General features: G+C 44.9%; 1 protein-coding gene and 5 non-coding genes across 6 annotated transcripts in view; 1 reads left to right on the top strand and 5 right to left on the bottom strand.

Annotated features, from left to right (window-relative positions):
* Window positions 1–1,035: 1,035 nt before the first annotated feature.
* Window positions 1,036–21,966, top strand: part of DNAJC5B (DnaJ heat shock protein family (Hsp40) member C5 beta) — a 34,968-nt gene continuing 14,037 nt past the window's right edge. Inside the window, exon 1 of the mRNA XM_009085728.1 lies at window positions 1,036–1,142. Coding sequence (XP_009083976.1) covers window positions 1,036–1,142 — 107 coding nt within the window. The remainder of the gene's footprint in view (window positions 1,143–21,966) is intronic.
* On the bottom strand, window positions 3,886–3,958 carry TRNAA-AGC (transfer RNA alanine (anticodon AGC)). Its single transcript has one exon. It is a non-coding gene; the product is annotated as a tRNA-Ala (tRNA).
* TRNAY-GUA (transfer RNA tyrosine (anticodon GUA)) lies at window positions 4,304–4,391 on the bottom strand. The gene is given in 2 exon segments: window positions 4,304–4,339; window positions 4,355–4,391. It is a non-coding gene; the product is annotated as a tRNA-Tyr (tRNA).
* TRNAY-GUA (transfer RNA tyrosine (anticodon GUA)) lies at window positions 15,687–15,774 on the bottom strand. The gene is given in 2 exon segments: window positions 15,687–15,722; window positions 15,738–15,774. It is a non-coding gene; the product is annotated as a tRNA-Tyr (tRNA).
* TRNAY-GUA (transfer RNA tyrosine (anticodon GUA)) lies at window positions 20,101–20,188 on the bottom strand. Its single transcript is given in 2 exon segments — window positions 20,101–20,136; window positions 20,152–20,188. It is a non-coding gene; the product is annotated as a tRNA-Tyr (tRNA).
* Window positions 21,280–21,367, bottom strand: TRNAY-GUA (transfer RNA tyrosine (anticodon GUA)). Its single transcript is given in 2 exon segments — window positions 21,280–21,315; window positions 21,331–21,367. It is a non-coding gene; the product is annotated as a tRNA-Tyr (tRNA).

Consider the following 21,966-nt stretch of genomic DNA (forward strand, 5'->3'; position numbering starts at 1 on the left):
AGCCTATTCCAATATCTAATCACTCTTTCTGTGAATAAATTCTTCTTATGTCTGACTTAGACCTCCCCTAGTGTACCTTAAGACTGTGTCCTCTTGTCCTGTCGTTGGTTGCCTCGGAGAAGACACCAACCCCCAGGTAGCTACAATCTCCTTTCACGGAGTTGTAGGGATTGGTAAGGTCACCCTTGAGCCTCCTTTTCTCCAGGCCAAACATCCCCAGCTGCCTCAGCTGCTCTTCATCAGACTTGTGCTCCAGAACCTTCACCAGCTCCATTGCTCTTTTCTGAACTTACTTCAGCATCTCAATGTTCTCCCTGAATTGAAGGGCCTGGAACTGGACACAATACTCAAGTCATCCTAAGCGCACTGTGGCGATAATGGGGAGAAAGTGCTTGGGCAGTTTTCTTGGAGTCTGTATGTCTGTTGACAATATAAGGAGTCTAGTTTGATTCAGAGTCAAATTTAATCACAATTTAAGCGCCTAAGATTGGTTAGACTGAGCCTGAACCTTTGCATTGAGAAAGCAAAATTTCTCCATTGCATTAGGTAATACTCAGAGGTACAAAGCTCTTACCCCACTGTAAAAAGGCAATAACCTCAGCAAAAAGTGGAATATTTCTCCTAAGACTTAGTAAAGAAAAATGTAAACAAACACAAATAAAACTAGGTGGAAATATAATGCTTGCGTATTAATGCTATAGCAAATTTATCTATTCATTTCAGTGACAGCAAGACATCAAGTCTTTAATATGAACAGTTCTACCCAACACAAAAGCTTCTGTTCTTTGGTTTTTGCTTTTCCATTTTCTCATTTTTTCCTAATTGTAAAATATATTAAAAGGACAGAAGATAATATGGAAGAGATTTTATTCTAGATTCACTTTCATGTATTTTTAACCATTTGCTGCCTGAAAAAAATCTATTAAAATGAACAATAAGAAAATCTATTAAAATGAACAATATCTCTATGTACTTGCTGTCCCTGGTATTTTAAATGATGTTCTACATTAGCAGCTTTGGTAATGCACTGCTATCATGGCTGAACAAAGGCAACGTGCTTTGTCAACATCAGGTGAAGCATTATACGAAATCCTGGCACTAGAGAAGGGAGCAACACATGATGAAATTAAGAAGTCCTACAGGTATGTAAAATGTTCTTTGCAACAGGTCTAAAAATTTTTATTTGTCTGGCATGATTATGATGGTAAAACCTTTTGAGTAACCTGCACAGTAGACATTCATTGTCACAATCCTTTCTTCTTTTTAAATTTGTGAGTCTGAAAAGGATCAGAGATGATGCAATGCGAATCTACTGATTTCATCCCACAAGCAGTCTGTGAATAACCTGAAATATTTTAATCTAAGTGAATGAGAGGTCAGACTGCTGGGATAAACTAACCTGGGCTATTTGAATACTGCACCCAGTTCTTGTATTAGTATTTTTCCTGAGGTTTGTTGAAAAGTAAAGCTAATGCAAATGCTGTAATGACAATCTGAGAACTAGAGTAAGAGACATAAGGAGTTAAATCAGTTTATCTTGTCAGAAAATCTAAAAAAAGATTATTTAAAAGAAAAGATGGATTATTTGATTAGAGTGTGTGATGTCCTTGAAGGGGAAAATTGCCAGGTGTGAGATTTATGAAGGCACTTTATGAAGGCAGATATAACCAAAAGCAGAGCTTGGGATCTGAAAATTATTTGAGCTGAAAAAGAGATACATGGTTTTAACTGTGAGTGTAACCAACTTTTGAAAAATACTGGCACAGGAATACTTGTTTCTCTATTGAAAAAGAAGAGAGGACATTAAGAATAGTTTGAGTCAAACACAAGTTATCAAAATGGTGGCAAATATTTTATTGTTGAAATGTAACAAGACCTAAAAGTAAGACCAGAAGATTTTATGGGTAATTTTGCCCTTAAATTTGCTCAGCTGCTGTTAAAAGAGAAAAAAAAAAAGTCAATGTCGTGTGAAGTAGATGTTCTTGACACTGAAATATGTCAGACATGTATCACAGGTTTAATAAGTATTGTAAAACATTCATTAGAGCATATTTCTGGCTATTATTGGTTGCACTGCATAGGCAAACTTAACACAGCTTACTTTTCCTATCAAATGTAAGAATATATCAGAACTCAAAAAGGTTTTTGAAATAGGTCTACTTGCATCATTTAGCTTGAATTTTAGCAAGGTTCTGTCCTCCATGTTTTTGAACAAATTGCATTTCTCCTGCTTTCTGTTCCTAAAGGCACATATTCAATGAAGGCAAAGGCAGTGAATGTCCAAACTGTTCATACAATGGAAGGAGAACTGTTGACATCCCATGGTTTTGTTGTCTTGCATAATTATACCATTGGGAAAAAAGCATACTATGGTATCAAATTCACTTATGACTTGCACCTTCTGTGTCCCTGTAGTACTGCCTGGCTATAGAAATCATCTTCTGTCTCAAACTTCATGTTTTCCAGTTGCTTTTACATTTAATTTTCTGGAAATCCCCAAAGGAGAAAGTTGTCATGGAAGAATGTAGAATGCAATTAACTTTGTTTAATGCTGAGCATGAATATGGATGATTTACACAGTGATCTATGGCAAAACTGACAGCGGTGCTTCCTCCATCTTTATTAGTAATTAAGAAAAAAAAGGCTGCTTCTGACTAAAGTGGAAATGTCAGAGGGATTCACTTTTAATAGAGTAGCTGTAAATATTTGTAAGATAAAATGATGAGTCAGTCTCATAGATTTGCTTTAATTATAATTTAATTTATGTTAATCCAAAAATCTGCTGCTAAAATGGTATTCTTTAGTACAAGGTATAAAACCAGCCATACTTGATTCTGAGTTTCCTGCCATTATTAATTAAGTCACTGTTAATTACACCACCACAGCCCAGGGCAAAATTTGCTTTTTAATAAACATGACAGACATGACTCTGTGATTTTATTTGGAGTTTGGCACAATCTAATTTATCAGGGAGTAAAGCTAATGGGATTTTAATCAGCAGAATTTCAAAGGAGATCTGTTTATCTTCAATATAATATAAAAATAATTTTAGAACCTTTTTTTTTGCATAATAAACGAAACTGTATGTTGACTTATGCTTTCTTGTCTGACAGTGAAGTAATATACAGAGAGATAGATACTATATTTCTTCAGAAGTTTCAAAAGATCCTGTTTGATAGACTACTTACACGAAAATCATAGAATCATAGAGTGGTTTTGTTGGAAGGGACCTTAAAGATCATCTAGTTCCAATCCTCTGCCCAGGGTTGCTCAGACTAGACCAAGCTGCTCAAAGCCTCATCCAATCTGGCCTTGAGCACTTCCAGGGATAGGTCATCCACAGCTTCTCTGAGCAACCAAATCCAGTGCATCACCAACCCCACAGTGAAGAATTTCTTTGTAATACATAATCTAAACTTTGCCTCTTTCAATTTCTAGCCATTGCACTTTGTCCTGTCACTACACATCCACGTCAAAAGCCCTGCTCCAGCTTTGTTGTAGACCCTGCCTAACTACTGAGAAGCTCCAATTATGTCACACTAAAGATTTCTCTTTTCAAGTCTGAATAGTCCAAATTATTCTGGCCTTTCCGCCTAGGAAAGGAGCACCATCCTTCTAATCATCGCAGTGTGCCTCCTCTGGACTTGCTCCAAAAGGTCAACACCTCTGTGACGGTACAATTGTGATTAAGAAATTTATTAGAAAATGTGTACAGCACTCTTAATGCCATTTAATTACTATGAAGCAAGGAGGGATAATGGCTTAATCATGCCTATGTCAATGGCCTGTTCTACTCCTGATACAGCCACTGGGTCCACCCAAGGCTCCCCACAGCCAAAAGCTGACTCAACACCTGTGGTCCAAGTAAGAAAGTATGAAAAGCACTGGAGAATGCGGGCATCGATCCCGCTACCTCTCACATGCTAAGCGAGCGCTCTACCACTTGAGCTAATTCCCCACCCTGCAGCCTCTGCCTGAGCTCCTCTCCACTCACAGGCACCCAGCCCTGACCCAGGAGGCCCTACACTCAGAGCCTGCACCTCCCATTTATATCACTCTCATACCATCAACCCAGGTTGTATGAGTACCACAGTCCTGCTGCAGGTGACTTTGCCCAACTTCAGTGCTTAGAATCACCATCCCCTGCCCAAGGGTCCACTCAAAACTGCTGGGGCAGTAGTATTCCCACAACTCAGACAAGAGCTCACAACTGAGCAGCTCATTCTTGGGAGTGTCCTGGGCAGGACCAAAAGGCAGTGCCAGTGGTGCCAGTTTGGGATGTGTGTCAGAGGCAAAAGGTGACTCCTTCAAGCCGGAGTTGAACCAGCAACCTAAGGATGGCCGTGCAGGGAGCCTACAGTCCTCCGCTCTACCAGCTGAGCTATTGAAGGAAGCATGGGCATCAGTCCTGCACCTTGTCCAGCACTTTTGTCAAGCCACACTGCACCATCATGCCTCTATTACCACATCTTCCTTCAAACACCCTCAGCTCCAACATCATGGCTCCTTGCTCAACACTCTAGCCCATCAGTCATGTAAACCATAAACAAAAATGCTCCTTAAGCTCCTTGGACATCATCTTCTACACATGGACTCTCTTCATGGCCACACAGAGCTTACCTAGATCCTCCTACATTTTCCCTTGATTCCTTTTTCCTGTGCTCTTTTTTGCTCTCTGCTCAAGCATAACACAAAACAAAATTGCACCCATTTCCCTGTTCTGTAACCTATGCCTAAGCACTCCTCCAAACTCTCTTTCTCCAAATTGAACATGCCCACTCTCCTCAGCTGATCCTTAAAGAGAAATCCATCAGTTCCCTGATATTCTTAGCAGCCCTCCAATGAGTTTTTTTCCATTGCTCTGATGTCCCTTCCTGTATTTGAGAACTACCAAGCAAAGAGGGAGAACATAATTTTTTCTGTTAAAATGCCCATAGGAATCTTGATACAAGCCTGGGTGTCTGCCTCCTCTGTAAATTCAGGGCACACCATAACTCTCCACAGGGGACAGATGGATCCCTGGCGAAGGGCCCTGTGTCCAAGCAAGGGGAATGAAAAGCACTGGAGAATGCAGGCATCAATCCCACTACCTCTCACATGCTAAGCAAGTGCTCTACCACTTGAGCTAATTCCCCACCCTGCAGCCTCTGCCTGAGCTCCTCACTGCTCACAGGCACCCAGCCCTGACCCAGGATGCCCTGCACCCAGAGCCTGCACCTGTTCATATCACTCTCACACCACCAACCACCCACTCACTTTCCTGATGGAGGTGACTGCCAACAGCACCCATGGCCAGAACCACCATCCCCTGCCCAAGGGTTCACCCAAAAATGCCTTCACTGGCTGTCTCCCACAGCTCAGACAGGAGCTGGACACTCATACTGGGGAGTCCCCTAGGCAGGAGCAGAAAATAACAGTGCCGGTGCCAGTTTGGGATGTGTGTGTCAGAGGCAAAAGGTGACTCTTTCGAGGCAGAGTTGAACGAGCAACCTAAGGATGGCCATGCCAGGGAGCCTACAGTCCTCCACTCTACCAGCTGAGCTATCAAAGGAAACATAGATGTGTGTCTAAAGGGACCTCACCCTGCACACACTCACCATTTTTTCCAAGCCACACTGCACCATCATGCCTCTCTTGCCACATCTTCCTTCAAACACCCTCAACTCCAACATCACAGCACTTTGCTCAACACTTTAGCCCATCAGTCAAGCAAACCACAGAAATGTCCATAAGTTCATTGGAAGTCATCTTCTACACATGGACTCTCCTTAGGGCTATACAGATCTTACCTATGTCCTGTTGCATTTTCACTTCTTTCCCTTTTACTGTGGCCTTTTTTGCTCTCTACTCAAGCATAAGACAAAACAAAATTATAGCCATTTCTCAATTCTGTGACCTACATTGAAGTACCACAAGGTCATCTGCAAGTCATCAGAATCTCTCTTTCTTTAAACTGAACATGCCTACTCTCCTCAGTCCATCCTTTAAGAAAAATCTAGTGATTCCTTGTGATTCTTGGTGGCCCACCACTGAGGTTGTCCCATTTCATTAACGTCTTTTTCCATACTTGGCTTGATATTTCAGAGCTGTCAAACTGTCTGGATTTAAGTCAAGACACTTTAAAGCGAGTTACCTCCCATTTATTTTTAGCCACTCCCCTTCTACCAATGAGTAGAGATGAACATGAGTAGATAAAAATGAAAAATAAGTTTACCAAAAATGCGAAATAGCAACAGACAAAGAAAATAACAATATTAATCACTAGTTACAAAGTTTCTAAATCTCACAGACTCCCTGTGAACAAGGAGAAATTAAAAATGGCAGAGAAAACCCTCTTCTCAAGATGGCACCCTCCATGAAGGGTTGCATGTGGAGAGACAAAAAGAGAGGCAGCCCTTACCCTCTTTTGACTGCATGTAGACAGAGAGAACAAAAAGAGAGAAAAAAACCCCACGAAATAACACAGATACCAAACCTCCATGATTACCAAAACTCCCCCTAAACAACAAGCAACACATAACAAGGGCAAAACAAAAAGAAAGCCTAGAGTCCAAAACCAGACAAATGCCCTTCCTATCTCTCTGGTGGCAGCAGCTCTGTCAAAAACGGCTCTCCAGCCCATGAAACTCAATCCAGCTGGAACTCATATGGGGACTTTACCTTTTCATGAGGAGAAACAGCAGACAGTTGGCAGGGGCAACTCAGACTCCATGCCTTCCCACTTCCACTGAGCATTGCTGCAGGTTGGGACAGCCATGTACAGTGGGACTGCTGCACTTTTTGGTGCAATGTTGTGACTGTAGACAGGTGAAATATGCTTTGAAGCACTCCAGGACCACAAAATGCAGCTCCTTGGAATTCTAAAGCAACTCTCTCAGAAAAAAAGACAAAAGAAAACCAAGGGGAGCTTCTACCCATGCTGCCTCTGCTCTCTCCCTGCAAGAACAAAAAGGAAAGAGCAAAAACCAAGAGGCAAGAGAAAGCTACGCCTGAGAGATCCTGGCTTTTAAAAGACCTGCCAATGCTGCAGCCCTGCAATTCCATTTCCAGACACAAGGTTTTCAAAAGAGAGTAACAATTCTGGGCACAGATGGATATGGAATATCGGTAACATTTTGGGTTACCTAGGACACAGCCAAAGAATGAGAAAATCAATTAATACATTAAACTGTCCATAATGCTCTTGATGTCATCCTCCTCTGCAAATCCAGGGCACACTGTCATTGTTTGAGCCTGGTGCAATGCCAGTGCCCCCACGAGAATACTTCTTTCCCTGGCATCCACTGTGAGATGTGATCAGAGACAGAGCAAAGCAGGCTCCAACTTGAGGTTGAAAAGGAAAAAAACTTTATTAACCTAAAACTACAAAGAAAAACACACAGAACACATAGAACACAAGATGAAAACCTTCCAAATTTCTTCCTCCTCCCCCCACCAAATTTCCAATTCCATTAGCACCCTTTAGATAACCAATTCTCAGTTCCTCGAGAAGAGAGAAGTCCCTCTTGCACCACAGACTTCCCCAGGAAACAGTCGAACTTCTCATGTTTCCGTGTCACGTGTGGCACCGCCCAGAGAACATTTTGCCATCGTGACTTCTTCCTTCCATGCCCAGTGCTCTCACCACTGCACATGGACCAGAGCTGCTTCTAGGGTTTTTCCCTTTAAGGATACTTTGTCCAGTTCCAAAAAGAGCACAGTCCCTCTCCTTTTGGGACACCTGTCCCCCCCAAATTTCACCCCCTGGGGCCGAGCGGTCTCTTGAACAGAGATCATCTTCTTCTTCTGCGAAGACGGAGGGCACCACCACCACCCTCCTCACCCGTTGTCTCTGTTCACACACCTCCACATCACTGCACTCTCTTGGCTCTGAGCCATCGCCTCCCCCTAGAACGCAGTCTCTGTGTCACAGGAACACAAGGGGTTCTGCTGTGGCTATACAAGAAAAGTCCAGCCAAAGGCCACTCCATCATCTCCTCCCACCTAGGATTCTTCTCAACATTTCTCAATCTCATCCACTTCAGGAGGAATCAGCATTTGCAAGGTTTCCATCCTCCCCAGAAGGGTTAAAAGTCCCAGGCTCTGCTGGTTTGGTTCATGAACTCCCACGCCTGGCTGCCCTGCTGGGCCCCCCCCCCCCCTTCTCCTTCACACCGGCCGCGCTATCACAGGCACCGACTCTGGCTCTCTCTCCCTCTCTCCAGAGGGGGGAAATGGGGGATGGCTGCCCGAAGCCCTTGCAATGTTCTCCTCCACCCTTGGGACCAGGCCTGGCCTACCTCCCTCTGGCCGCATGGCTCCCCTCCCCCGCTGCCCAGCTCAGAGCCGGGCAGGGAGGGTTGAGGGTCTGCTCAGTCCCAAGCCGAACTCAAAAAAAAGAAGTTCCCATGGGCGTTCACAGCTTTTAACCCCCTGTGTTCTCAGAGGCGTATCCATGCCCTCAGTGGACAAACCAGGTGCCAATATTAAAATCTGAACACCGATTGGCTTGACCACACCATCACAAAAAACTTCATTTCCTCTCAAACCACTACACACACCATATATTTCTCTACAGTCTCTACAGAGGTCAGACGGATCCCTGACAAAGGGCCCTGTGTCCAGGCAAGGGGGATGAAAAGCACTGGAGAATGCAGGCATCAATCCCACTCACCTCTCACATGCTAAGCAAGCGCTCTTAAGCAAGCGCTCTACCACTTGAGCTAATTCCCCACCCTGCAGCCTCTGCCTGAGCTTCTCTCCCCTCCCAGGCACTCAGCCCTGACCCAGGATGCCCTGCACCCAGAGCCTGAGCCTCCCATTCATATCACTCTCACACCATCAACAACCCACCCACTCACTTTCCTGATGGAGGTGACTGCCAACAGCACCCATGGTCAGAACAACCATCCCCTGCCCAAGGGTTCACCCAAAAATGCCTTCACTGGCTGTCTCCCACAGCTTAGGCAAGAGCTCACGGCTCGGCACGCATCCTGGAGAGTCCCCTGGGTAGGAGCAGAAAAAGGCAGTGGTGCCAGTTTGGGATGTGTGAGTCAGAGGCAAAAGGTGGCTCCTTCGAGCCAGAGTTGAACCAGCAACCTAAGGATGGTCATGCAAGGGAGCCTACAGTCCTCTGCTCTACCAGCTGAGCTGTTGAAGGAAGTATGGGCACATGCCCAGGACCTCACACAGCACTTTTGTCAAGCCACACTGCACCATCATGCCTCTATTGCCACATCTTCCTTCAAACACCCTCAGCTCCAACATCACAGCTCCTTGCTCAACACTCTAGCCCATCAGTCATGCAAACCACAAACAGAAATGCTCCATAAGCTCTTTGGATGTCATCGTCTACAGAGAGACTCTCCTTAGGGCCTACAGATCTTGCTGCATATTTCCTTAATTCCCTTTCACTGTGCTGTCTTCAGCCCTCTCCTCAAGTATCAAATAAAGGACAGCATTTCCTCTACTCTCTAATCTCCTACAAGCATGAAGGTCATGCCTAAGTCCTTTGATTCTCTTCTTATCTGAACATTTTCACTGTTCTTGCTCATCCATGTAGAGCAGTCCCTCCCTTCTGTGAGGTTCTTGGTGGCCCCACTGAGATTCCTCCTTTCCATTGATGTCCTGTCCTGTGTGTGGGATCACCTTCTCCCAAGCATACTGATGGCCTTTTTCTGAGGTCAGTGCACATGATCCACATGTGTCTTCTACAGAGAGGCACAAAGTTGGGCACTGTCATGGCTTTCTTTTGCAGGCCATTAAATATCACACAACTGATCACTCACACCCGTCCTCACAGTGGGAATAAAATTCACAGGGTGAGAAAAAGATGGTTTATTAGGGCAGAAAAGAAATGGAAAGTGAAATAACAACAACAATAATTATAACAACTCTAATATTAATAGAACTAAATCATATGATGCACAACACAGTTGCTTTACACTCAATGAATGATGCCCAGAGAGTTCTTGAGCAGCAGCTCCCAGCCACCTTTTCCCCTAATTTATATACTGAGCATGACACCATATGGTATGGAATATTCCTTTGACCAGCTGGGGTCAACTGTCCTGGCTGTCTCCTCCCAACCCCTTTTGCCCACCAGCCTCCTTGATGGGGGTGGTGTGAGAAGCTGAAAATTCCTTGGCTTACAATGAGCACTGCTCAGCAAAAAATTCAACCATCAGAATGTTATCAATATTATTCTCCTCCTTGATCTAAAACACAGCTCTAAAACCGTACCCACTACTAAGAAAATTAACTCAATCCCATCTTAAACCAGGTCAATATTTATGCCTTATTTTATACCATTTACGTCATGCCAAGGTACCACATGTTCCAATGCCTCTTTTCTGGTCTTTTTATATACATATGCAGATATAATTCCCTTAGGCTATGGGCCATTCCTCTAAAATGTCAGTTGAGTTTGTTTAGTCCATGACTTTGGACTCTTTAATAGTAGTTCTTTGGGACAGGAGACATGATGTGCGATGTTGGACTGTTGCATTCTGAAGACAGTTCTGGTTCTATCATTGCTCCACTTAGCCTGGTCTAATCAAAATTCATTTTCCATAGATTAAAAAAGCTAAAAATTTATTGTAATAATTTTGATATGGCAAGTAGCAACCATAGCAAAGATATTACACGTTATTATATAGCAATTAATATAATACAATTCAAATAATTGCATGTTCTCACACAGAATCAAATTCCCTTGAGGGACACATCATACTTCTCCATCCTTCTGCATTACTCACCAAGTGCACCCAGGTTCTTGATCAAAAGCAGTATCAGGAATGGGTTTGCCTCTGCCTGAAGTAGGAATAACCCAGCCTGACTTTCACAGCATAATTTCTATGTGCACTACAGGGACTTTTCCCTTTTGTAAATGTGCATAAAAGTTTTCATTGAGCAGAGCCAGTTTGATTAGAAGATGCTCTAGTGTAGGCTAACCATGTGACTTTTGCTAAATGTGTATGCCAATGTTAAAAGTCCCAGCACCCATTGCTCTCTGTGTAGTCTTTTACAGTTCATCTGCCCAATTTTCTGGACACTGGTGCATGGTAGGAGGTGTGATTTACCCATTCAATGCTATGCTGTTTGAGCCAAATGTCTAAGAGGTTGCTTCTGAAATAAGTACCATTGTCTGACCCAGGTGTTCTTTCTGGGGTTCATTTTTACCTCATTTCTCAAGGCCCAGGATGGTATTTCAGCCAGTGGCATGAAGCACAGAATATGTTTCCAGCCATCTGGTTGTAGGTTCCACCATAGTAAAAATTTATCTAAGCAAAGAGTAGTCAAGCCCTGGAACAGGCTTCTAAGGAAGGGGGTTGGATCACCATCCCTGGAGGGATTTAAAAGACGTGTAGATGTGCATTTAGGGACATGGTTTGGTGGTGGACTTAACAGTGCTGGGTTAATGCTTGGATCTCATTATCTTCAAGGTCTTTTTCAACCTAAATAATTCTACAGTTCTGTGAGTGTAAGTACCGGGCACTTGCATTGGCACACTTCTGGCAATGTGATATCATCAATCTGCCATGTTTATATTTCAGCCACTGTCCTCCATTAGAGAGAGGCTTTCACTGTCTGGCTTGCTTTATTTTAGGCCATGTTTCATATTCATGGATACTCATGGCTGGTGTCCGTGGTTAAGTCCACCCCTCAGACAGGAGGTGATGTATCTGTTGTATTTCTTCCTTGATGGCCTGAGATATCATGGGCTCATTAAGTTATAAATAGTTCACACTTATGTTACCAGTCCAGATCCACCTGATCCATTTCAATCTTAGCATCCTGACCTATCAGCTGGGATTTTTGATGTTAGTCAGTGACATGAGTCTTGGGTAAATGACTATATGATGTACCTCAAGTACAACGTTCTCTACCCAAGCAGAAATATCCTGCCATAACCCAGCAGTCCAGGAAAACCCTAGGTGGGTTTACCTCTTCTCTGCCAGTTGACCACCTGCTTCAATTTCAATACCCCCCCAGCCCAACTCAAGCATTTGCCACATCTATGAGTCTGTATAGAGGTAATGTACTGGCCATTTTCCCTTTCAGCAATGTCTAAAGCCAGCTGGATAGCTTTCACCAGCAACTTTGACCTCCTAAAGCTGACTAGATTTACCTTGTCATTCAGCAGTGTCTGTGATGTTTATGGGACTCCACACAGCAGCTTTCCACCTTTGATATTTCCCAAAATATTCCAGGACTCACCAGGGCATATTGTTTTTCATCTTCTGGTATTTCATTTACAATGGGGCTTCGTCAGCACACATTACCTCCTTTTCAGGGAATATTCAAAAATCTTTGCCTTCTGGCCAGTCAATGATCACTTCCAAAATTCCCAGGCCACTGGGATTTCCTGTTCAAGTACATTGTATCATTGGTGTGCCCCACTTATTCCATGGAGCATCAGTGTCATGATGTGTAGAACGGACTCTCCCTCTGAATATCCTACCAAGCACTGGCAGTCAGGGTGCCAAGAAGAGCTGTGCTTCAATAATGTCTGAAGCAGCTCAAACTCCTTCAGATGATGCCAATATTTCTTTTTCAGTTGGAGTATACCCAGCCTTGAATCTTCAGTGTCCCTGATGCCAAAACCCTAAGAGTCAACCTTGAGCCTTCCCTGTATGCTTTTTGCCAATGGCCTCAAGTAGGACCACTCTCCCCAGCTGCAGCACATTTTCAACACCTTATCTTGCCCAGAGCAGCCTCAGGGCTACTTTCAGTACTATTTATTTTCAATTTGTTCAAAGATTTGTCATTGTTCAGGGCCCAAATGAAATCATTCTTCTTCCAGGTTAGTCAATAGAATGGGCTTTGCATCAGACTATAATTTGGAATAAATATTGTCCAAAAACCTCAAATGCCTAATACAGCTTATATTTCCTTTTTCCTAATTGGTGGAGACCTATCTGTTATTTTGTTGATCACATTCATTGGGATACAATGACATCCACCTTGCTAATTTATTGCTAATAACTGGATCTCCTGTGTAAGTCACTTGAGCTTACTTTGATTTATGGCAAAATTGACTTTCAGAAGATTTAGACAATTTTCTTCCCCTTCTCAAAAACTTTGTCTGCTCTGTTTCCCCATATGATGAAGTCATCAATGTATTGCAGGTGTTCCTGTTCTAGTGCAGTCTGGTTAAGTCCATGGAAAATGGGAGGGCTGGATTGCCACCTCTAGGGCAGGTATACTGGAAGTCCCTCCAAGTGAAAGCAAATTGTGACCTGCACTCTGCTGCGAAAGGGATTGGGAAACACATGCTAGTGATATGATTGTGGCAGGCCGCTTGGCTGCCTTTGATACCAACTGCCTCCAGTTCAAATGGAAGTTCTAGCCTGTCTGGCATGGCAGCTCTTAGCAGCAGCATGACTTCGTTCAAGGTACTATAATCTACTGTTGGTCTCCACTCTCAATCAGATTTTCACAGTGGCCATGTGAAACTGTTACAGGGTGAGTGAGTCCTGCAGATCCCTCCAGGGTTTTCCAGCTGACCAATCAGCTTACACATGGGAATCAGGGGGTCTTGGCTGGTGTGATATAGGGATGAGATGGTCAACACCTCATTTATGAGTTCTTCCTCTTCTTCCTCCTCAGTCTGCAGCCACCTCTCTTCCTCCTCTTGTTCTCGTAATGTCCCTGCTTTGGACCAGTCTTCTTCCTGCTGCTGACACTTAGTAGAGGCTCCTTCATCCCTTACTAAAGGAGCTGACTTCTACTTCCAGTATTTCTTCTAGCGAAGATGGTATCTGTACAGGTGGGTCCTTTGGTTCAGAGAGTGTCTGTCGCTGGGACTGGGGCAGCCAAAGTGCCTGACATTTTGTCATCAGATCAAAAGAACTTACCCTCTTGAGGATACTGAACAGTGTTGAACAGGACTTGCTAGGCATGGGCCAGGCCCCAGCATGTTGCAGTGATTTGTTTCTCTCTGGAATTACCAGGTTGGCAGCATACTTCTTCCAAACATTTCACTGGTTTTTCAGGATTCTGAACTTGTTTGGGGGTGAAATTACAGAATATTCGAGATGCACATTGTACATACTTGCCTGTCTTATCCCACACATCCTGCCACTATATGTCAGGCTCAGGGCAGTTATCTGGGTGGTATCCTCAAATAGTTGTTTAATTCTAAACAAGGCCTGAAATACAATCAGGAGACATAGCAATAAGAACATACTGTTTTGAACATCCTGACTATATTCAGAATTCTCAAGAGCTATTGTAATTACCCTGGAGGAGAAGGGGAAGATGTGGGAATTGTATGCCCCACCAATTGGCTCTAGGAGGAAAGATAAAGGATGTAATTAGGAATATTTTCCAATAGATGGCTCTAGAAGTATGGAGAAGATAACAATACTTGATTACAAATAAATTAGTCTCATAACTATTGGTTTTATCATTTCCTAAACCAGTGTTACAAAGTTCAACAACATGATAACCTTAGCCCAGCCCCCAGAGGTGATAAACAGCACAGCGAGAAACATTCAGATCAAGTAAGATGTTACGTAACCCAACCCTGAGAAGAGAAATTTATTTACTTTCAACTCTGAGACTAAATAAATCAACATCAGAATTAGCTGTTATTACACTGATACAATGAATGCTTAAAATAAATTTGTTTTAATGTACTCTAGTCAGATTTGTCATTATCTCAACCCTTTGAGTGCCATGTTGGGCACCAAAAAGGGCTGTTTTGGTTTAACCCAGCAGGCAGTTAAACTCTACTCAACTGCTCACACACCCCACCCCAAAGAAGGGTTTTTGGAGAGAACTGGGAGAAAAAAATACAAAATTTGTGAATTCAGAAAAAGACAGTTCAAAAGGACAGAAAAGGAAGGGGGAAATACCAATATTAGATTACAAAAAATAAGTGGCATAAAACACAATTGCTCAACACCTATTGAATAATGCCCAGACAGACAGTTTATAAACAGTGGGCCCCAGCCATTTTTCTCCCTAGTGCATACTGAGCCTAATGTCATGTGGTATGGAACATTCCTTTGGTCAGCTGAAGCCACCTAGCCCAGCTGTGTCTCCTCCCAGTTTCTTGTGCCCCCCAGTCTCCTTGATGATGGGATGTGGTGCAAGAAGCTGAGATGTCCTTGGCTTTGCATAAACTGTATTAACCAAGAATTATACCAGTACTGTGTAACCAACTTGCAGAGGTCTTGCTCTTGGAGAAGTCCAGGATGCTGTCCTCGACTTTGCTTCCCAGGTTTCCTTACCGTTCAGAGGACAGAGGGACCCTCCCCAAAAGGCCCCGCCTCTATCCAGGCAAAGGGAATGAAAAGCACTGGAGAATGTGGGCATCAATCCCACTACCTCTCACATGCTAAGCAAGTGTGCTACCACTTGAGCTAACTCCCCACACTGCAGCCTCTGCCTGAGCTCCTCTCCCCTCCCAGGCACTCAGCCCTGAACCAGGATGCTCTGCACCTCCCATTCATATCATTCTCACACCATCAACAACTCACCTGATCATCTTCCTACTGGGGGGGATTCCAGAAAACACCAGTGCTCAAAATGACAATTTCCTGACCAGGGTTTGCCCAGAAATGCCTTGGCTGCTAAACTTCTCAAGGTCAGAGGGGAGCTCACGGCTGAACAGACCTTAGACAGGGAGCCCCTTGGGAAGGACCAAAAGGCAGTGCCTGTGGCAGTTTGGGATGTGTGAGTCAGAGGCAAAAGGTGACTCCTTCGAGCCGGAGTTGAACCAGCGACCTAAGGATGGCCGTGCAGAAAGCCTACAGTCCTCCGCTCTACCAGCTGAGCTATCGAAGGAAGCATGGGCACAGGCTCAGTGCCTTGCCCAGCACTTTTGTCAAGCCGCACTGCACCATCATGCCTCTATTGCTACATCTTCCTTCAAACAGCCTCAGCTGACACATCACTTGTTCATGTGCTCCATCGGCCAACCCCAGAAACGCTCCATAAGCTCTTTGCACATCATCTTCTACACATCAACTTCCTCAACAGCCACACAGAGCTTACTGAGATCCTCCTGCATTTTCCCCTGACTCCCTTTCACTCTGCTACCTTCAGCCCTCTGCTCAAGCATAACACAAAACAAAATGACAGCCATTCCTCTGCTCTGGAACAGAGTGTTGGAACATCACGTCTAAGTCCTCTGAACATCTCTTTCTATAAACTGAAAGCACCTACTCTCCTCAGTCTTCTTTAAAGAGATTTCTTTGACTTCCTTGGTGGCCCTCCACTAAGGTTGCCCTATTCCATTGATGTCCATTTCTGTACTTTTCTTGATACTTGAGAGCTGTCAAGCACAGAGGGAGATTATCAATTCTCCTGCCAAGGTGCCCATAGTACTCTTGATACAGCCCTGGAAGTCATCCTCCACTGTAAGTCCAGGACACGCCTTGAATCTTCCCACAGCCCCCAGAGAATGGATGGATCCTGGCAAAGGGCCCTGTGTCCAGGCAAAGGGAATGAAAAGCACTGGAGAATGTGGGCATCGATCCCACTACCTCTCACATGCTAAGTGAGCAGCTCTACCACTTGAGCTAATTCCCCACCCTGCAGCCTCTGCCTGAGCTCCTCTCCACTCGCAGGCACCCAGCCCTGACCCAGGGTGCCCTGCACCAAACGCTTGAGCCTCTCTAATCAACTTTTCTTTCACACCACTATGCACCCACTCACTTTCCTGTTAGGGGTGACTGCAGACAACTCCAGGCCTCAGAACTACCGTCTGACACCAAGCATTCACCCCAGTGCCTTGGCTGGTCATGTTCCCAAAGTCAGACAATGGCTCATGGCTGGGCTGTTCATTCTGGGGTTGCCCAGGGGGAAGCAGTGGCAGTTTGGGATGTGTGTGTCAGAGGCAAAAGGTGACTCTTTTGACCAGTAGTTGAACCAGCAACCTAAGGATGGCTGTGCTAGGGAGCCTACAGTCCTCTACTCTACCAGCTGAGCTATCAGAGGAAGCATGGGGGCATGTCCAGGATCTCACCCTTCACATACTCAGACAACCATTCAGCTTCCATAGCACTTCACATATACCTGCATGACACTATCCAGGAGGAAAAAAGAATCTCTTTCCTTAGACCCACATCACCCAGAAAATCTCATGTCCATAACACCAAACCAGGGCAGACCCAGCCATGGTGGCTCATCCCACTTAAGAGGCCAGAGCAGAAGTCACCACCAGGCACTTCAAGCAAGGAATTCAGTTCAGAGGTCAGAATGATGATCATGTGTCCAGTGAGTGCCAGGCAGGTCCAGACTGACAAGAGAGGGTTGAGGTCAAGCAAGAACTTCTATCTGCACATCAGTGTATGTGTCAAGAGTCTTTGTGCCTGGATATATCCAAAGTTATGGCTCTAATTTAGCTAATGATCGAGACTCCCGTGGTGTAGCATGGAAGGAGAGATTACTGTAAATAGAGCTCCTACACCCATGGGTAGAGATGGAGGTCCCACATGAGGTCAGTTCAGGGCCTTTCAGATGTATTAGGGCAGGCAGCACCCCAACAGATGTGATGTGTATCCATGGAAAGGAGCCTACAGCCCTTCACTCCACCAGCAGAGTAATGGAGGGACCCAAAAGAAGCTCTTCCTCTGTGACAGAGCAGGCAAAGCAATCAACTTGGGTGGGGTCTCAGGACACATCTTTTCAAGTCTCCCACAGCAGCCAGAGCTCAAGGATCACTGCAGCTGACTCAAGGGTTCAGCCATTTATATTACATCAACTTCAGAGCATAGAGTGCACAGCACTCCAGGATACCCTTCTTCTCCTGCCTTTCTGACCTGAGGAGGGAAAAAATGGAATCTCTCCTGCTTCAGTTGTGGCCCACTGTCTTATTCTTCTTCCCATCCCCACAGTAAAAGGTTGAGTCAATAATCTCCTGAGAGGCATTTGAAACCTTCTGCTTAGCTGACCCAAAGCCTGCAGTTTGTGATTATCTGTCTTTCACATACTATATTCTTTCACAGACTATATCTGTCTTTCACATACTATACTATACTATACTATACTATACTATACTATACTATACTATACTATACTATACTATACTATACTATACTATACTATACTATACTATACTATACTATACTATACTATACTATACTATACTATACTATACTATACTATACTATACGGAATATTTTGGGTTGAAAAGAACCTTTAAAATTCATGTTGTCCAACTTTCCTGCTGTGGGCAAGAGCCTCTTCCACTAGATCACATAGCTTAAAAGCCCATCCAACCAGACATGAACTTTTGCAGGGATAGGGCATCTTCAAGTTCTCTGGGCAACATTTTCTAGTACCTCACCACTGTCATCATAAAGAATTTCTTTTAACATAATCTAAATCTATCTTGTTTTGCTTAAAACCATTTCTGCTTGTTCTCTCACCATAAAGTCTGCTAAAAAGTGTCTTTGTCTTTATTATAAGCCTTCTTTATCAATTGAAAGGTTGCTATTTGATCTCCCTGGAGCCTTCTCTTCCCCAGGCTGAACAGTCCCAACTCTCTCAGTCTGTTTTAACAGGAAAATTATTCCATCCCCAGTCAGTCCTGTATCTCTATTCTGGAACAGCTCTAAGCATGCCTTCCTTATTCTGGGGAACCCATGGCTGGACATAGCACTCCAGGTGTGCGCTCACAAGAGGGTGACAGAGGGGCAGAACAACCTGCTGGCCATGCTACTTTTGATGTAGCCCAGCATATGACTGATTTTCTGGGCTACAGAGGTATATTGCCAGCTCATCTCAAGTTTTTCATCCACTAGCACCTCCAAGTCCTTCTCCACACAGCTGCTCTCAATCCATTCCTCTCTCAGCATGTACTGGTGATTGCCCTGACCCAGGTGCAGGAGCTTGCAGGCTTGTTTAACCTAATGAAGTTCACATGGACTTACTCCTCAAGCTTTTTGAGGTCACTCTGGATGGAATATCTTCCCTTAAGCATATAAATTGCACTGCCCCCTTTGTCATCTGAAAGTTGCTGGGGCTGCACTCAATGCCACTCACAATAGCATAATTAATGAAGATATTAAATAGTATTGGTCCCAATACAGACCCTGAGGAACACTACTTGATACTTGTTTCCACTTGGATATTGAGCTGTTGGCTACAGTTCTTTGGATGTGGCCATCCAACCCATTCCTTCTTCATTGAATGGTCCATTCCCCTAAAACCCGTGTTTCCAATTCAGTGACAAGGATGCTGTGTGGGATGATGTCAAAGGCTTTAGCAAAGTCTAGGTAGATGATATCCACAGCTCATTCCTTGTCCACTGAGGCCGTCTGTTGTAGGAGGCCACTAGATTAGTCAGTCATGATTTGTGCTTGGTGAAGCCATGGCAGCTGTCTCTAAACACCTCCCTGTCTTCACATATCTAGATGTGTATTCCAGGAGGATCTGTTCTGTGATCGTAGCAGGGTGGCTCTCACTGCTTGTTGGTTCCCAGAGTCATTCTTTTTACCATCATTAAAAATTAGTTTGATATTTTGCTCTTCTCAGTAACAGAAGACTTCACTTGAGTAGGCATAAAGGAGGGCAAGGATACTGATCAAATCCCAAGTAAATAGAAAGATTCAGATACCCCAGTCTACAGTTCTTGGTGCTCCAGTTCCTGTAGTTATCTGTGCAGCCAGCTACAAATAACTCTGAATAACACCAGTGGGCAGAGGGATCCCTGACAAAGGGCCCTGTGTCCAGGAAAAGGGAATGAAGAGCACTGGAGAATGCAGGCATCAATCCCACTACCTCTCACATGCTAAGCAAGCGCTCTACCACTTGAGCTAATTCCCCACCCTGTAGCCTCTGCCTGAGCTCCTCACTGCTCACAGGCACCCAGCCCTGACCCAGGAGGTCCTGCACCCAGAGCCTGCTTCTCCCATTCATATCATTCTCACGCCATCAACAACTCACCTGATCATCTTCCTACTGGGGGGGATTCCAGAAAACACCAGTGCTCAAAATGACAATTTCCTGACCAGGGTTTGCCCAGAAATGCCTTGGCTGCTAAACTTCTCAAGGTCAGAGGGGAGCTCACGGCTGAACAGACCTTAGACAGGGAGCCCCTTGGGAAGGACCAAAAGGCAGTGCCTGTGGCAGTTTGGGATGTGTGAGTCAGAGGCAAAAGGTGACTCCTTCGAGCCGGAGTTGAACCAGCGACCTAAGGATGGCCGTGCAGGGAGCCTACAGTCCTCCGCTCTACCAGCTGAGCTATCGAAGGAAGCATGGGCACAGGCTCAGTGCCTTGCCCAGCACTTTTGTCAAGCCACTGCACCATCATCACACCTCTATTGCTACATCTTCCTTCAAACAGCCTCAGCTGACACATCACTTGTTCATGTGCTCCATCGGCCAACCCCAGAAATGCTCCATAAGCTCTTTGCACATCATCTTCTACACATCAACTTCCTCAACAGCCACACAGAGCTTACCGAGATTCTCCTGCATTTTCCCCTGACTCCCTTTCACTCTGCTACCTTCAGCCCTCTGCTCAAGCATAACACAAAACAAAATGACAGCCATCCCTCTGTGCACTGGAACAGAGTGTTGGAACATTATGTCTAAGTCCTCTGAACATCTCTTTCTGTAAACTGAAAGCACCTACTCTCCTCAGTCTTCTTTAAAGAGAATTCCTTGACTTCCTTGGTGGCCCTCCACTAACGTTGCCCTATTCCAATGATGTCCATTTCTGTACTTTTCTTGATACTTGAGAACTGTGAAGCAAAGAGGGTGAATATCAATTCTTCTGCCAAGGTGCCCACAGTGGTCTTGATAGAAACCTGGAAGTCATCCTCCTCTGTGAATCCTAAACACGCCTTAAATCTTCCCACAGCCCCCAGCAAATAGATGGATTCTGGCAAAGGGCCCTGTGTCCAGGCAAGGGGGATGAAAAGCACTGGAGAATGTGGGCATCAATCCCACTACCTCTCACATGCTAAGCGAGCACTCTACCACTTGAGCTAATTCCCCACCCTACAGCCTCTGCCTGAGCTCCTCTCCTGTCACAGGCACTCAGCCCTCACCCAGGATGCCCTGCACCAGAGCCTGAGCCTCCCATTCATATCACTCTCACACCATCAACAACCCACCCACTCGCTTTCCTGATGGAGGTGACTGCCAACAGCACCCATGGTCAGAACCACCATCCCCTGCCCAAGGGTTCGCCCAAAAATGCCTTCACTGGCATTGTGGGCTGACTCCCACAACTCAGACAGGAGCTGGGCTTTCATTCTGGGGAGTCCCCTAGGCAGGAGCAGAAAAAGGCAGTGCCAGTGGCAGTTTGGGATGTGTGAGTCAGAGGCAAAAGGTGACTCCTTCGAGCCGGAGTTGAACCAGCGACCTAAGGATGGCCGTGCAGGGAGCCTACAGTCCTCCGCTCTACCAGCTGAGCTATCGAAGGAAGCATGGGCACAAGCTCAGTGCCTTGCCAAGCACTTTTGTCAAGCCGCACTGCACCATCATGCCTCTATTGCTACATCTTCTTTCAGACAGCCTCAGCTGACACATCACTTGTTCATGTGCTCCATCGGCCAACCCCAGAAACGCTCCATAAGCTCTTTGCACATCATCTTCTACACATCAACTTCCTCAACAGCCACACAGAGCTTACCGAGATTCTCCTGCATTTTCCCCCGACTCCCTTTCACTCTGCTACCTTCAGCCCTCTGCTCAAGCATAACACAAAACAAAATGACAGCCATCCCTCTGTGCACTGGAACAGAGTGTTGGAACATTATGTCTAAGTCCTCTGAACATCTCTTTCTGTAAACTAAAAGCACCTACTCTCCTCAGTCTTCTTTAAAGAGAATTCCTTGACTTCCTTGGTGGCCCTCCACTAACGTTGCCTTATTCCATTGATGTCCATTTCTGTACTTTTCTTGATACTTGAGAACTGTGAAGCAAAGAGGGTGAATATCAATTCTTCTGCCAAGGTGCCCATAATGGTCTTGATAGAAACCTGGAAGTCATCCTCCTCTGAGAATCCTGGACACGCCTTGA

Source organism: Serinus canaria, chromosome 2 (assembly GCF_022539315.1).
Source record: "Serinus canaria isolate serCan28SL12 chromosome 2, serCan2020, whole genome shotgun sequence".
NCBI classification, from domain to species: domain Eukaryota; kingdom Metazoa; phylum Chordata; class Aves; order Passeriformes; family Fringillidae; genus Serinus; species Serinus canaria.